This window comes from Pongo abelii, chromosome 6, assembly GCF_028885655.2.
Source record: "Pongo abelii isolate AG06213 chromosome 6, NHGRI_mPonAbe1-v2.0_pri, whole genome shotgun sequence".
In the NCBI taxonomy this organism is placed as follows: Eukaryota; Metazoa; Chordata; class Mammalia; order Primates; family Hominidae; genus Pongo; species Pongo abelii.
The window spans coordinates 100,065,483-100,079,546 of record NC_071991.2 but is presented as its reverse complement, the minus strand read 5'-3'; the positions used below and the strand labels follow the sequence as shown (position 1 = coordinate 100,079,546).

Here is a 14,064-nt window from a genome sequence, read left to right as displayed (position 1 = left end):
ATATTGGCCAACATGGTGAAACCCCCTCTCTATTAAAAATTTAAAAAATTAGCCGGACATGGTGGCACATGCCTGTAGTCCCAGCTACTTGGGAGGTTGAGGCAGGAGAATCACTTGAATCTGGGAGGCAGAGATTGCAGTGAGCCAAGATCACACCACTGCACTCCAGCCTGGGCAACAGAGCGAGAATGAGACTCTATCTCAAAAAAAAAAAAAAAAAAAAAAAAGCAATACAAACTACCATCAGAGAATACTGTAAACACCTCTATGCAAATTAACTAGAAAATCTAGAAGAAATGGATAAATTCCTGGACACATACACCCTCCCAAGACTAAACCAGGAAGAACTTGAATCCCTGAATAGACCAATAACAGTCTAGGACCAGACGGATTCACAGCCGAATTCTACCAGAGGTACAAAGAGGAGCTGGTACCATTCCTTCTGAAACTATTCCAAACAATAGAAAAAGAGGGAATCCTCCCTAACTGATTTTATGATGCCAGCATCATCCTGCTACCAAAAGCTGGCAGAAACACACACACACACAAAAATTTCAGGCCAACATCCCTGATGAACATCAATGCAAAAATCCTCAATAAAATACTGGCAAACTGAATCCAACAGCACATTAAAAAGTTTATCCACCATGATCAAGTCAGCTTCATCCCTGGGATGCAAGGCTGGTTCAACATACACAGATCAATAAACATAGTCCATCACATAAACAGAACCAATTACAAAAACCACTTGATTATCTCAATAGATGCAGAAAAGGCCTTCAAGAAAATTCAACAGCCCTTCGAGCTAAAAACTCTCAAATGAGGTATTGATGGATCATATCAAAATAATAAGAGCTATTTATGACAAACCCACAGCCAATATCATACTGAATAGGCAAAAACTGGAAGCATTCCCTATGAAAACCAGCACAAGAAAAGGATGCCCTCTCTAACCACTCCTATTCAACATAGTATTGGAAGTTCTGGCCAGGGCAATCAGGCAAGAGAAAGAAATAAAGCGTATTCAAATAGGAAGAGAGGAAGTCAAATTGTCTCTGTTTGCAGGTGACATTATTATATATTTAGAAAAACCGTTCGTATCAGCCCAAAGTCTCCTTAAGCTAATAAGCAACTTCAGCAAAGTCTCAGGATACAAAATCAATGTGCAAAAATCACAAGCATTCCTATACACCAAAAATAGCCAAATCATGAGCAAACTCCCATTCACAATTGATCCAAAGAGAAGAAAATACCTATGAATCCAACTTACAAGGGATGTGAAGGACCTCTTCAAGGAGAACTACAAACCACTGCTCAAGGAAATCAGAGACGACACAAACAAATGGAAAAACATTCCATGCTCACGGATAGGAAGAATCAATATCATGAAAATGGTCATACTGCCCAAAGTAATTTATAGATTCAATGCTATCTCCATCAAGCTACCACTGACTTTCTTCACAGATTTAGAAAAAACTACTTTAAATTTCATATGGGACCAAAAAAGGGCCCGCATAGCCCAGACAATCCTAAGCAAAAAGAACAAAGCTGGACTCATCACACTATCTGACTTCAAACTATACTACAAGGCTACAGTAACTAAAACAGCATGGTACTGGTACCAAAACAGATATATAGACCTGTGGAACAGAACAGAGGCCTCAGAAATAACACCACACATCTACAACCATCTGATCTTTGACAAACTTGACAAAAACAAGCATGGGGAAAGGATTCCCTATTTAATAAATGGTGTTGGGAAAACTGGCTAGCCATATGCGGAAAACTGAAATTGGACCCCTTTCTTACACCTTATACAAAAATTAACTCAAGATGGATTAAAGACTTAAATGTTAAGACCTAAAACCATAAAAACCCTGGAAGAAAACCTAGGCAGTACCATTCAGGACATAGGCATGGGCAAAGACTTCATGACTAAAACACCAAAAGCAATGGCAACAAAAGCCAAAATTGACAAATGGGATCTAATTAAACTAAAGAGCTTCTGCACAGCAAAAGAAACTACCAGCAGAGTGAACAGGCAACCTACAGAATGGGAGAAAATTTTTGCAATCTGTCCATCTGACAAAGAGCTAATATCCAGAATCTACAAGGAGCTTAAATTTACAAGAAAAAAACAACCCTATCAAAAAGTGGGCAAAGGATATGAACAGACACTTTTCAAAAGAAGACATTTATGCAGCCAACAAACATATGAAAAAAAGCTTATCATCACTGGTCATTAGAGAAATGCAAATCAAAACCACAATGGGATACCATCTCATGCCAGTCAGAATGGTAATCATTTAAAAATCAGGAAACAACAGATGCTGGAGAGGGTGTGGAGAAATAGGAATGCTTTTACACTGTTGGTGGGAGTGTAAATTAGTTCAACCATTGTGGAAGACAGTGTGGTAATTCCTCAAGGATTTAGAACTGGAAATACCATTTGACCCAGCAATCCCATTACTGGGTATATACCCAAAGGATTATAAATCATGCTACTATAAAGACACATCCACACATGTGTTTATTGCAGCACTATTCACAATAGCAAAGACTTGGAACCAACCCAAATGCCCATCAATGATAGACTGGATAAAGAAAATGTGGCACATATACACCATGGAATACTATGCAGCCATAAAAAAAGGATGAGTTCATGTCCTTTGTAGGGACATGGATGAAGCTGGAAACCATCATTCTCAGCAAACTAACACAGGAACAGAAAACCAAACACCACATGTTCTCACTTGCAAGTGGGAGTTGAACAGTGAGAACACATGGACACAGGCAGGGGAACATCACACACTGGGGCCTGTCCATGGGTGGGGGGCATGAGGAGGGATAGCATTAGAAGAAATACCTAATGTAGATGATGGGTTGATGGGTGCAGCAAACCACCATGGCACTTGTGTATGTATGTAACCTGCACATTCTGCACATGTATCCCAGAACTTAAAGTATAATAAAATAAATTTAAAATTTTAAAAAAGAAATGAGTATAGGTGTCTGATCCAAATTATAGCAACAAGTTCTAGCTATTGAAACAACTGGCTGGTGTAGCTCACAAGGAAGCAATACCTTCAAACTTTTTCTTTTCCTCAGTCTTGTCTACATGGCATTAGTACCTTTTAACAGGCAAAACAAAACAAAATATATCTCTAACAGTTTCAAAACCTCTTCTCTCACTGGGGCTAGGCACAGAGTTTCCGTTTTGACTTGGAGTACAGCAAGAGGTTCTGAGCACTTTTGCATGGGAAAGAAGTCAGGCAAGCCCCAATTATGAAGTAAAGGACACAGCTTGCCTCTCCTGCTTTGGGTTACTAATTCTGTTTCCCAGATTCCCTTTAAAGACTCTTCCATGTTTCCCAGGGGAATGGTTTCCCAGAATTCTAGAAAGTTTAGGGACAGCATCTTTATGACTCCCTTTAAGTGTCAAATTTATTTTTTATTATAAAAATATTTTTTGAGTTTTGCATTCAATTTTATAATACATCTATTTGTCTTGATAAGAAAACAATGGTTTAAATTACTTACCACTGTATAAAATTATAGCTCCAGGAGCTTGAGCCATATATATTCTGTGGATTTGAATACTCTAGGCACTCCCCAGTTAGAGATGCACAAAAAATGCAATTAAGGGTGATGAAAATAATTGTCATCAACAGAAAAGGATCCTCCCATCAAAAGAGCCAGAATCACCCATGCCCCTGGTCTCCCAGGCTGCTGTTTCTGATAATAAGTTTACCTTATTTGTTTCCTGCAGTGGCCGTCCTCAGGAGGGGCTGGCTTCCTTCTCTGGCCAGCTCTAATTTCTTCTCTGTTGGGTAACTCACTTAGAAAGCTCTATAGGCAATAGTTCCTGGGCATGGAGCAAATTGCTATCTCACCTTTTGTTGTGTTTCTCTTGTAACTCATTAGGGATCGTACTTTACACCCCAAGTAAATCTATGCCCTGCCAATCCAGGATGGGCTTATGTAAAGTGACCCTCTGTTTGATGTACAGTTCTACCCTGACTTTGTAGCTGAAATGGGAGGAGACAGCTATGGGTTGCTGCTGGGGCCCTGTCACCACACTTGGGGCTGCTGTCCCAGAAACAGGATCACTAGGAGGATTCTAAATCCAGACGTACATTTTGTAATCATACAGTGTCATTGTACCACCCTCGAAGTACAGAGTTAAATATCCTTTATTCATAATATTGTGGCCAGAGACTCATTTCACTACCCTAAAGGTAAGGTCAACGTTTGAAAGGCTTTATGGCCTTTTTCTGTAGCAGTCAACTAGCCAGACACCTTAGTGTAGAAAAGGACAAAGCATGAAGAAAATGCCAGGTCATACACTGTAGAGTTCATTTTAATTATGTGGGGTAGGGTCATTAAGAGAAGTTAGAATTGTTGAAGCTAATGGTAAATCTTCTTTTTAAATCTGAGTGTTAAAAGTGAGAATAGATTTGACTTGACTAACATTATTTGAAGCTGATTTTTGCGGTATTTGAACATTCATTTCTAAAGATGCATTTGGATTTGTGTCTTTTTAGGTTGTAATGGGAACTGGCATTTCAGCTGGGTTTAACTTGAAAGAATCATACAATGTGGATGTCGTTGGAACGCTTCCTCTAGGGTAGGAAAGTAGTTTTAAGTAACTGTGTGACTGAAATAATCAATGGATCTATTGTCTCTAACTCTTACATTAGTTCTCTTACAATGAAAAATAATCTTTTTTCTATAAATCAAATAGCTGAGGGCTTTATGGGGGTTGGGTGCATTTTATTTTTATTTTTATTGTAGTAAAAAACACATAACAAATTTTTGTCTTAACCTTTTTTTTTTTTTTTTTTGAGACAAAGTCTCACTCTGTCTCCTGGGCTGGAGTGCAGTGGCGCCGTCTCGGCTCACTGCAACCTCCATCTCCCAGGTTGAAGCGATTCTGCTGCCTCAGCCTCCCAAGTAGCTGGGATTACAGGTGTATGCTACCACACCTGGCTAATTTTTTTTTTTTTTTTTTTTTTTTTTTTGAGATGGAGTCTCGCTCTGTCCCCCAGGCTGGATTGCAGTGGCGTGATCTCAGCTCACTGCAAGCTCCGCCTCCTGGGTTCTTGCCATTCTCCTGCCTCAGCCTCCCGAGCAGCTGGGACTACAGGCGCCCGCCACCACGCCCAGCTGATTTTTTGTATTTTTAATAGAGACAGGGTTTCACCATGTTAGCCAAGATGGTCTCAATTTCCTGACCTCGTGATCCGCCCGCCTTGGCCTCCCAAAGTGCTGGGATTACAGGCATGAGCCACCGCACCCAGCTAATTTTTATATTTTTAGTAGAGACAGGGTTTCTCCATGTTGGCCAGGCTGGTCTCAAACTCCTGACCTCAGGTGATCTGCCCCCCTCAGCTTCCCAAAGTGCTGGAGTGCTGGGATTACAGGTGTGAGCCACTGTGCCTGGCTTTTTTTTTTTTTCTTTTTTTTGAGACCAAGTCTCACTCTGTTGCCCAGGCTGGAGTGCAATGGCACAATCTCAGCTCACTGCAACCTCTGCCTCCGAGGTTCAAGTGATTCTCCTGCCTGAGCCTCCTGAGTAGCTGGGATTACAGGTGTGTGCCACCACACCCGACTAATTTTTGTATTTTTAGTAGAGTCAGGGTTTCACCATGTTGGCCAGGCTGGTCTCGAACTCCTGACCTCATGTGATCCACCCACCTCGGCTTCCCAAAGTGCTGGGATTATAGGCATGAGCCACCATGCCCAGCCAATCTTAATCATTTTTAAGTGTACAGTTCAGTAGTGTTAAATATATTCCCATTACTGTAAAACAGATCTCCAGGACTTTTTCACCTTGCAAATCTATAACTCTATACCCCTTAAACAAGAGCTTCCTCTTTTCTTCTTCCCCGAGCCCCTAGTAACCACCATTCATCTTTATGTTTTTATGAATTTGACTTCTCTAGATGCCTCATATAAGTGGAATCATACAGCATTTGTCTTTTTGTGACTGGCGTATTTCACTTAGCGTAACGTCTTCAGAGTTTGTCTATATTGTAGCATATGACAGTATTTTCTTCCCTTTTTAAGGCTGAATAATATTCCATTGTGGATATATACTGTATTGTATTTCTCCATGCATCCATTGATGAGCATGTGGGTTGCCTTTACCTCTTGGCTATTGTGAATAGTGCAGCTGTGGATATGGGTGTGCAAATATGTCTTTGAGACCTTTCTTTCAGTTCTTTTGGGTATATACATGTAAGTGGATTGCTGGATCTATTTTTACTTTTTTGAGAGCCTTTCATACTGTTTCCCATAGTAGTTATGCCATTTTACGATCCCACCAATAGTGGCAAGTGGTTTTCTGTTTTCTTTTGTTCTCCTAAATTTAATAGTTTTAAAAATCTCTCCCTGAGTGACATGGGATTTAAGAGCAAAACAACCTAAATCCTATCCTGCCACGTACTAGCTGTGTGATCTTAAGCAGGCCACTTATCCTCTCAAAGCCTCCATTTCCTTACCTGCCAGGTAGGCATGGTAATTAATACTTATCTCAAGGGCAGTTGTGAGAGCTACAGGAGATAATGCATGCAAGGCAATGAGTGAACACCTGAAGACACAGTAAGCATTCAGGTCGTGTTAACTACTTATTAGTAATGGGTTCTAAGGCTGTTATTTCAATGAGTTTTTAGTTTCTAATCATGTTACTTCTTTGCCTCATCTATATTATCTAACTGTACACTTTTAAAACATATTATTGGCCGGGCACGGTGGCAGACGCCTGTAATCCCAGCACTTTAGGAGGCTGAGGCGAGCAGATCACGAAGTCAGGAGTTCCAGACCAGCCTAGCAAACATGGTGAAACCCCGTCTCTAGTAAAAATACAAAAATTAGCCGGGCATGGTGGCGGGTGCCTGTAATCCCACTCTTGGAAGGCTGAGCAGGAGAATCGCTTGAAACCAGAAGGCGGAGGTTGCAGTGAGCCAAGATCACGCCATGGCATTCTAGCCTGGGGAACAAGAGCGAAACACCATCTCAAAAAAAACAAAAAAACAAACAAACAAAATACATATATATGTTAAAATCTACTTGTCACTATAATTTCTACTTAATACCTTCCTTTCCCTATTGCATTGTACTCAAACATACTGCTTCCCTTCTGTATGTGACAGCTTAACTAAAAAAAAAAAAAAAAGAAAAAAGACCTTATGTTTCTGGCAACTGGCTACCCAGAGGAGACCTTATCTTTCTGGAACATTGCCCAAAACCAAGTAGGTAACAAATACCTACCTACCTATCTACATACAATCATACCATTTCAGTTACCTGTGAGTCTTATTGCTCCACTGATAACAGACTACCTCAAAACAGTGACTTAAAACAGCCACCATTAATTTGCTCATAATTCTTTAGTCTAGGTTAGGCTCAGTTGGGTGGTTCTTTGGCAGGTCTCACTTGGGGTTTGTTATGCATCTGCAGATGTCTGCAGGTGTGACTAGTGTTGGAGGATCCAAGAGGGCTTCAGTCATGTGTCTGACACCTCATCTGGAGTGACTGGAACAGGTGAGGGCTAGCGGGCATCTTCTCTACATCTGGTATCTCCAGCGGCATTGCCAGACCTCTTTACATGGTGGCCCAGAGCAACAGGAAAGAAAAGCAGAGAATTTACCAGGCCTCTTAAGGCGCTCATACGGCATCACTTCCACCACATTCTGTTGCTCAAAGCACATCACGAGGCCAGCCCAAATACAGCTGGAGGGGAAACAGATTCCACGTCTAGATTTGGGGAGAGACATGCACATACAAGTATGGGAGGAATGACTAGTGGCCTATTTGGAGGCAAACTACCATGCTTCTAAATACACATACCTACACATATAAATGCGTCTGCTGTAGACAAGCAGGTTCTTCATGGTTTTGTTGTACTTGGTAGATGAGCAGTGCATTTTGCAGTGCCCAGAAAGTGACAGTTGACTATTAAAGATCCCAATCATAGCACTATATCCTGTTTTCTTGTTCGTCTGTTTGTTTACTTTCCTTAACTTGTTCCAAAATATGTCCTTTTCTTATGTTCTTATTCCCTTAGGCTCAAACCTGCTGCTAGGCCTTCCCTCTTAGTTCATGCCTGTGCAGCAAAGAGCAGGGAAGGACAACAGGTTTTATAGTCAGACCCCCCCAGGTTTGACTCCCTGCTGCAGTTTGGGAAAATCACTTAACATCTGTCAAAATCCATTTTTTCACCTATAAATTGGGATAATAGTAGAACCTATGTAATGGGAGTGCTGTGAGAGAAAATGAGACGACTTATGTAAAGCATATAGCAGGTAAACTCACCTTAACAGACATTAGGTTCCTTTCCCTTTCTTCGTCTGTTTCCTTACTTCATGATGTGAAACATCCCTTCCGTCACTGCGCTATGACATAGTCGAGAAATGGCTGTGGCCAAGCAGGTTCTTCATGGTTTTGTTGTACTTGGTAGATGAGCTGCTTGTCCTTGGACAAGTTGCTGAACCTCACTATGCCTCATTTTCTTCATCTGTAAAATGGGAATTATAATGGTGCCTAGTTCACAGGGCCATTGAAAACAATTAAATGAGCACAGAACCTGGCACAGAGAAGGCACATAATAAATGCTTGTTATTGTAATAATTATTAGTATCAGTTAAGTTATTGTTATTATTGTTTAGCCCAATGCCTTGAATTGGAGGAGAATGTCTGAAAATCCCTATTGCCCCTTCCCCCATAACATTCTAGGGAATCCCTATTCTGTTTCTTTAGGATAAGGATCCCAGACTACAAGTAGGTACCACAAAAGCTGGGTTCTCCATTGTGGGATTCCAGGAGTCACACTTTTATCTCCTCCAGATTCACAAGATTCCCAGGTGACACCCGAGGAGTATAGTCTTCTGCTGCTCCTTTCCCATGTTACAAACTCAGCTAATGGGATAAAAAAACACACACGCACTCACACAGGAAGAGGTAGCAGACTCGGAGTCCTTACATCAGATGACAAGGGGGAGAAGTATGTGGTGCCTAGCATTGCCAGGACATTAATTCTCCTCTAAGGTAGCCCTTAGACTACTCTCCTCCCCACCCCAAGACTTGGGTTCAGATGCCTGGTGGCATCTGAGCACTTTGCTGACCCTCTCTTCTTCCTGGTTTCTATGTCTTACTTACACTTGCCATCAGGGTGCCATGAGGTATGAGGTTACTCGTTTTATAAATAAAATGGCATCTGATCTCTTCTGATAACCCATCCAGGTAGAAAGCTACACTTTGCAGTTTGAGCCTGAAAAGAACCTCTCGTGTCAAGGAGGGCGCTCCTTTTTGCCAACCAGAGCAAATAAGTATCCAAGCATTCATTGCTTCATTTGCAGATAATGCCCCCCTAAAATGCTTCCCTGCAGTCGCAGGGTTTTTTTTTTTTCTTTTCCCTTGTGGTCACAACACAAGTTAAAGGCAGCTTGACTTTTCAGGCTGCTACCTCCAGCCAATCCGGACACCAGCCTCTTCCACCTTGTGTACGTAGATGCCATTGCCATAGCCATCGTTGGATTTTCAGTGACCATCTCCATGGCCAAGACCTTAGCAAATAAACATGGCTACCAGGTTGACGGCAATCAGGTAAAGATAATCAGTTTCCTGCAGATGTTTCATAGCAGTACAATCACCAAGGTCTGGCTCATGCCTGTAATCCCAGCACTTCGGGAGGCCAAGGCAGGTGGATCATGAGGTCAGGAGATCGAGACCATCCTGGCTAACATGGTGAAACCCCATCTCTACTGAAAATACAAAAAATTAGCTGGGCGTGGTGGCGGGCGCCTGTAGTCCCAGCTACTCGGGAGGCTGAGGCAGGAGAATGGCGTGAACCCGGGAGGCGGAGCTTGCAGTGAGCCGAGGTCACGCCACTGCACTCCAGCCTGGGCGACAGAGCGAGACTCTGCCTCAAAAAAAAAAAAAAAAAAAAAAAAAAAAAAAATCACCAAGGTCGGTTATGGAAGGCACAAGAACTACTCTATCTTGGTAGAAAAACTTTTTGTACTGGTGATTGATGTATCCGAAGCATGTATTTATTCAATCTGCAATGTTATTCCTATTTTTGAAGCTCACAGCTTGGGATTAAATGTTTTTCCAGGGCGTTTTTGCTCCCCAGGAAGGTTTATCTTTGTTCGTTAAACATTGGGTATATGATTCGTCACTAACTCCACAATATTCTCTTTGTCACCTACTTTTATAACACAGCCACAGATAAGGTATTTAATCCAAACACTGTGACCTATAATGTTGACATAACGATGTCTATTTCAATACCTTATGTATTCTAAGGAGAAACTAGATGCTCCACATTCATCTGAGATGCGGTTGTCAAACTAGAAATACGCAAAGTAAACCTAAGAGCAGGACTCACTTGCCCCAGGAAGACACTGGCATGTACTCATTTGTGAGCAATAGCCCAGGCATTAAAAAGATGCCAAGAGTCCTATACAACAATAACTTTCTCTTCAGTAAAAATAGTTTATCCCTTTTAGTGCAGTTTTCTTCTTAAGCGTTATTTATGTAGAGGGTGGGTTTGGAAAGGAGGAGGCTGAGCAGGGAGCCCAGCGTTTATCCCTGACAAAATAAAAATTCAAAGTGTTCCCCCCTCTAACTATAAAATATGCCATAATTCCTATTTTGAACTCATGCTAAACAAATTCTTACATCTGAAAGGAAAATGAAGAGATAGGCTGTAGTGCTGACAATGTGTATTAAATGGGCTATTATGCCTTTTTTCCTGAAGAATGACCTATCTCTTTTGTGTTTTGTTTCTACATGGGAAAGGAGCTCATTGCCCTGGGACTGTGCAATTCCATTGGCTCACTCTTCCAGACCTTTTCAATTTCATGCTCCTTGTCTCGAAGCCTTGTTCAGGAGGGAACCGGTGGGAAGACACAGGTGTGTATATAACAGGCCTCTAAGACCTGATGATATGGGTGGTAATTAAATTTTAATCTTTTGATTATATTCTGAACCCAAACAAAGCTACTCTGGCCTGCAGATCCATGCTCCAGTGAGCTGTATAGTGAATCAGAGAAAGGCATGATTGGTTGAAGTGAATCACAAGGAACTGAATCTATAGGAAAGAGGTATATTCTCCAGTTACATTGGAAAGTTATGCAACACTCGGCTACCAGTAAACCTCAAAGTTCAGACATGGAATGTTGTTATGAAAGCCTGAGACTGAGTGTGGGCAGTATGCCAGCACCATCCAGTAGAACTTTCCGCAATGATGGAAATGTTCAATATCTGCACTGTCCAATATGGCAGCCACTAGCAACATGTGGCTCTTGAGCACTTGAAATGTGGTTAGTTCGACCAAGACCTGACTTTTAATTTTCACAAATGTAAATGGCCAACCAGGCGCGGTGGCTCATGCCTGTAATCGCAGCACTCTGGGAGGCCAAGGCGGGCAGATCACGAGGTCAAGAGATCGAGACCATCCTGCCCAACATGGTGAACCTTGTCTCTACTAAAAATACAAAAATTAGCTGGGCATGGTGGCGGGCGCCTGTAGTCACAGCTACTTGGGAGGCTGAGGCGGGAGAATCGCTCGAACCCAGGAGGCAGAGCTTGCAGTGAGCCGAGGTCCCACCATTGCACTCCATCCTGGCAACAGAGTGAGACTCTGTCTCAAAAAAAAAAAAAAAAAAGTAAATGGCCACATGTGGCTACTGGCTCCCATACTGGACAGCAGACACTTAGCTGAACTCTTCTGGTGGCCCTTGTAGGTCTCAGGTTAGCACCAGACATCTTTCCTCCACCTCTGGAAAGGACATTTTAATTAGGATATTACAGCATTTCAGCTTCCATTTAAAAGCCATAAGAAGAACCAAAACTTCAGAGAGGGAGTGTGATGGAGCTATAGGTTATGTAGTGGTTTAGTTGATTTATTTGAATCCATATTTTCTTGATCTTCCCATAGTAATTATCAAAAGAATAAAACCAACTTATGCCCTGCCTCTTATTCCAGTCTCCTAAAAGCCCCTTCCATGTGTCTTCTCTCATTCAGCTTGCAGGTTGTTTGGCCTCATTAATGATTCTGCTGGTCATATTAGCAACTGGATTCCTCTTTGAATCATTGCCCCAGGTGTGTGTAATGTGGACGTGGGTGAAGTTTTTTTCATGTGTAGAGATTTTGCTATTTTATTTGTTTATGTTTTTGTGGCTATATTAGGGTTATTTACTGTAACCCTCACAGGATGGTATGAGAAAGGGCCAAGGCTAGGACCAAGATCCTGCTCTATAACCTACTGACAGCTGCCTGCAGGACCTGGGGAAAGCCATCTTAACTCCTCTGAGTCTCAGTTTCCTTATCTGCAAAGTCGGGGTTTGGACTTGCTGATCTTGAACGTCCCTTCTCTCTTTGACCTTCTATAACCTTATACTTTCATAAAAAAAATCTGAGATGGCCTACATTCATAAGACATTTACATGATGACATATTTAATCTAGTAGAGATCAGAACCATATAGAGTAGAGAAGATCATAATGTAGAAAGACCATAGGTGAAATAATTCCTTGAGTACCAAGTTTAATTCTGAACCTCTTGGCCACCATGCAGGTTTGCTATTAGGATATAAGACTGATTTCCAGCCAGGTGCGGTGGCTCACGCCTGTAATTGGCACTTTGGGAGGCCGAGGCGGGCGGATAACCTGTGGTTAGGAGTTCGAGACCAGCCTGGCCAACATGGTGAAACCCCGTCTCTACTAGAAATACAAAAATTAACTGAGTGTGGTAGCATGCACCTGTAGTCTCAGCTACTCTAGTGGGAAGGTTGAGGCAGGAGAATTGCTTGAACCTGGGAGGCAGAGGTTGCAGTAAGCCAAGATTATGCTACTGCACTCCAGCCTGGGCGACAGAGCAAGACTGCATCTCAAAAAAAGAAAAAAGAAAGACTGATTTTCCAAGGCCCCTTTTAGCTAACCAGGTCCTGAAAATCCAGGTGTTCATGGCTTCAAAGCTACCATCGGTGCCATATAGGAAGTGAGTAGGGAGAAGGCATGGGGAGAACAGCAGGAGGACAGTGAGGAACCAGCAAAGGACACTCTGTGGACACAAGAGGAGAGGCATGGGGGATGTGCTCTGTTTCAGGCTGTGCTGTCGGCCATTGTGATTGTCAACCTGAAGGGAATGTTTATGCAGTTCTCAGATCTCCCCTTTTTCTGGAGAACCAGCAAAATAGAGCTGGTAAGTAACAAAGGTGATGGCTCTGTTAATATGTCATAGAGCAAACATGATTCGTGCTAAGAAAAATGTGAGAAAGATAAGTTAATGCAGTCGTTGTGTGCAGTATCCAGTTAGGCAAGGTAAAAGTAGCATGTGTGTGTGCACACTTGCGTGTTTAACTCTTGTGGGATGTTTAACATGGTTCTCCATCAAGTTTTCTGTCTTTTGCTTAGACCATCTGGCTTACCACTTTTGTGTCCTCCTTGTTCCTGGGATTGGACTATGGTTTGATCACCGCTGTGATCATTGCTCTGCTGACTGTGATTTACAGAACACAGAGGTGAGTGCCCAAATTGGAATAGATGTGAGTGTTCCGGCAGAGATGACAATGTTGACTTTAAGTGTAGACCAAAGTTTAAGTTGGTAGAAGTGGAGCCCTTTGATGGTTTCTAGTTAGCGTGAGAGGAAGCTATAACACTCATGTAGCCTGTTGACTAAATGAATAAAATGCCAATTTAAAAATTCCATATAATTTTGCCAAATGCTCTTCTATGTCACAATTTATGCTCCCATCAATGGTTATGTTAAAAGAGCCTAATTTCCATCATTGTTTCTGCCATTCCCGGTCTAGTGCTATGCTGGTTTATTTACCCTCTTGCAATTTGTTTCGGCACCACATACTGACATGAGTTTCAATGACATGAAGCAAACTCTGACGCCAAGTTATCGTATGCATTCCTTCCATTGTCCTTTCCTCCACCCTGAACCACTATCTCCTGTTATCTCTTCTCCCTAGTAGGAAGCTGAGCCCACTAGGGAAAGTATAAAATAAATTTTTAAAAAAATATGGTTGGGCGCAGTGGCTCACGCCTGTA

General features: G+C 42.0%; 1 protein-coding gene across 1 annotated transcript in view; it reads left to right on the top strand.

Moving 5' to 3' along the window:
* SLC26A5 (solute carrier family 26 member 5) overlaps positions 1 to 14,064 on the top strand; it is a 47,422-nt gene that overhangs the window by 18,933 nt on the left and 14,425 nt on the right. The window contains exons 7-12 of the mRNA XM_024250169.2: positions 4,545 to 4,627; positions 9,459 to 9,606; positions 10,804 to 10,917; positions 12,032 to 12,109; positions 13,115 to 13,210; positions 13,423 to 13,529. Of these exons, the coding sequence (XP_024105937.1) occupies positions 4,545 to 4,627; positions 9,459 to 9,606; positions 10,804 to 10,917; positions 12,032 to 12,109; positions 13,115 to 13,210; positions 13,423 to 13,529 (626 nt within the window). The remainder of the gene's footprint in view (positions 1 to 4,544; positions 4,628 to 9,458; positions 9,607 to 10,803; positions 10,918 to 12,031; positions 12,110 to 13,114; positions 13,211 to 13,422; positions 13,530 to 14,064) is intronic.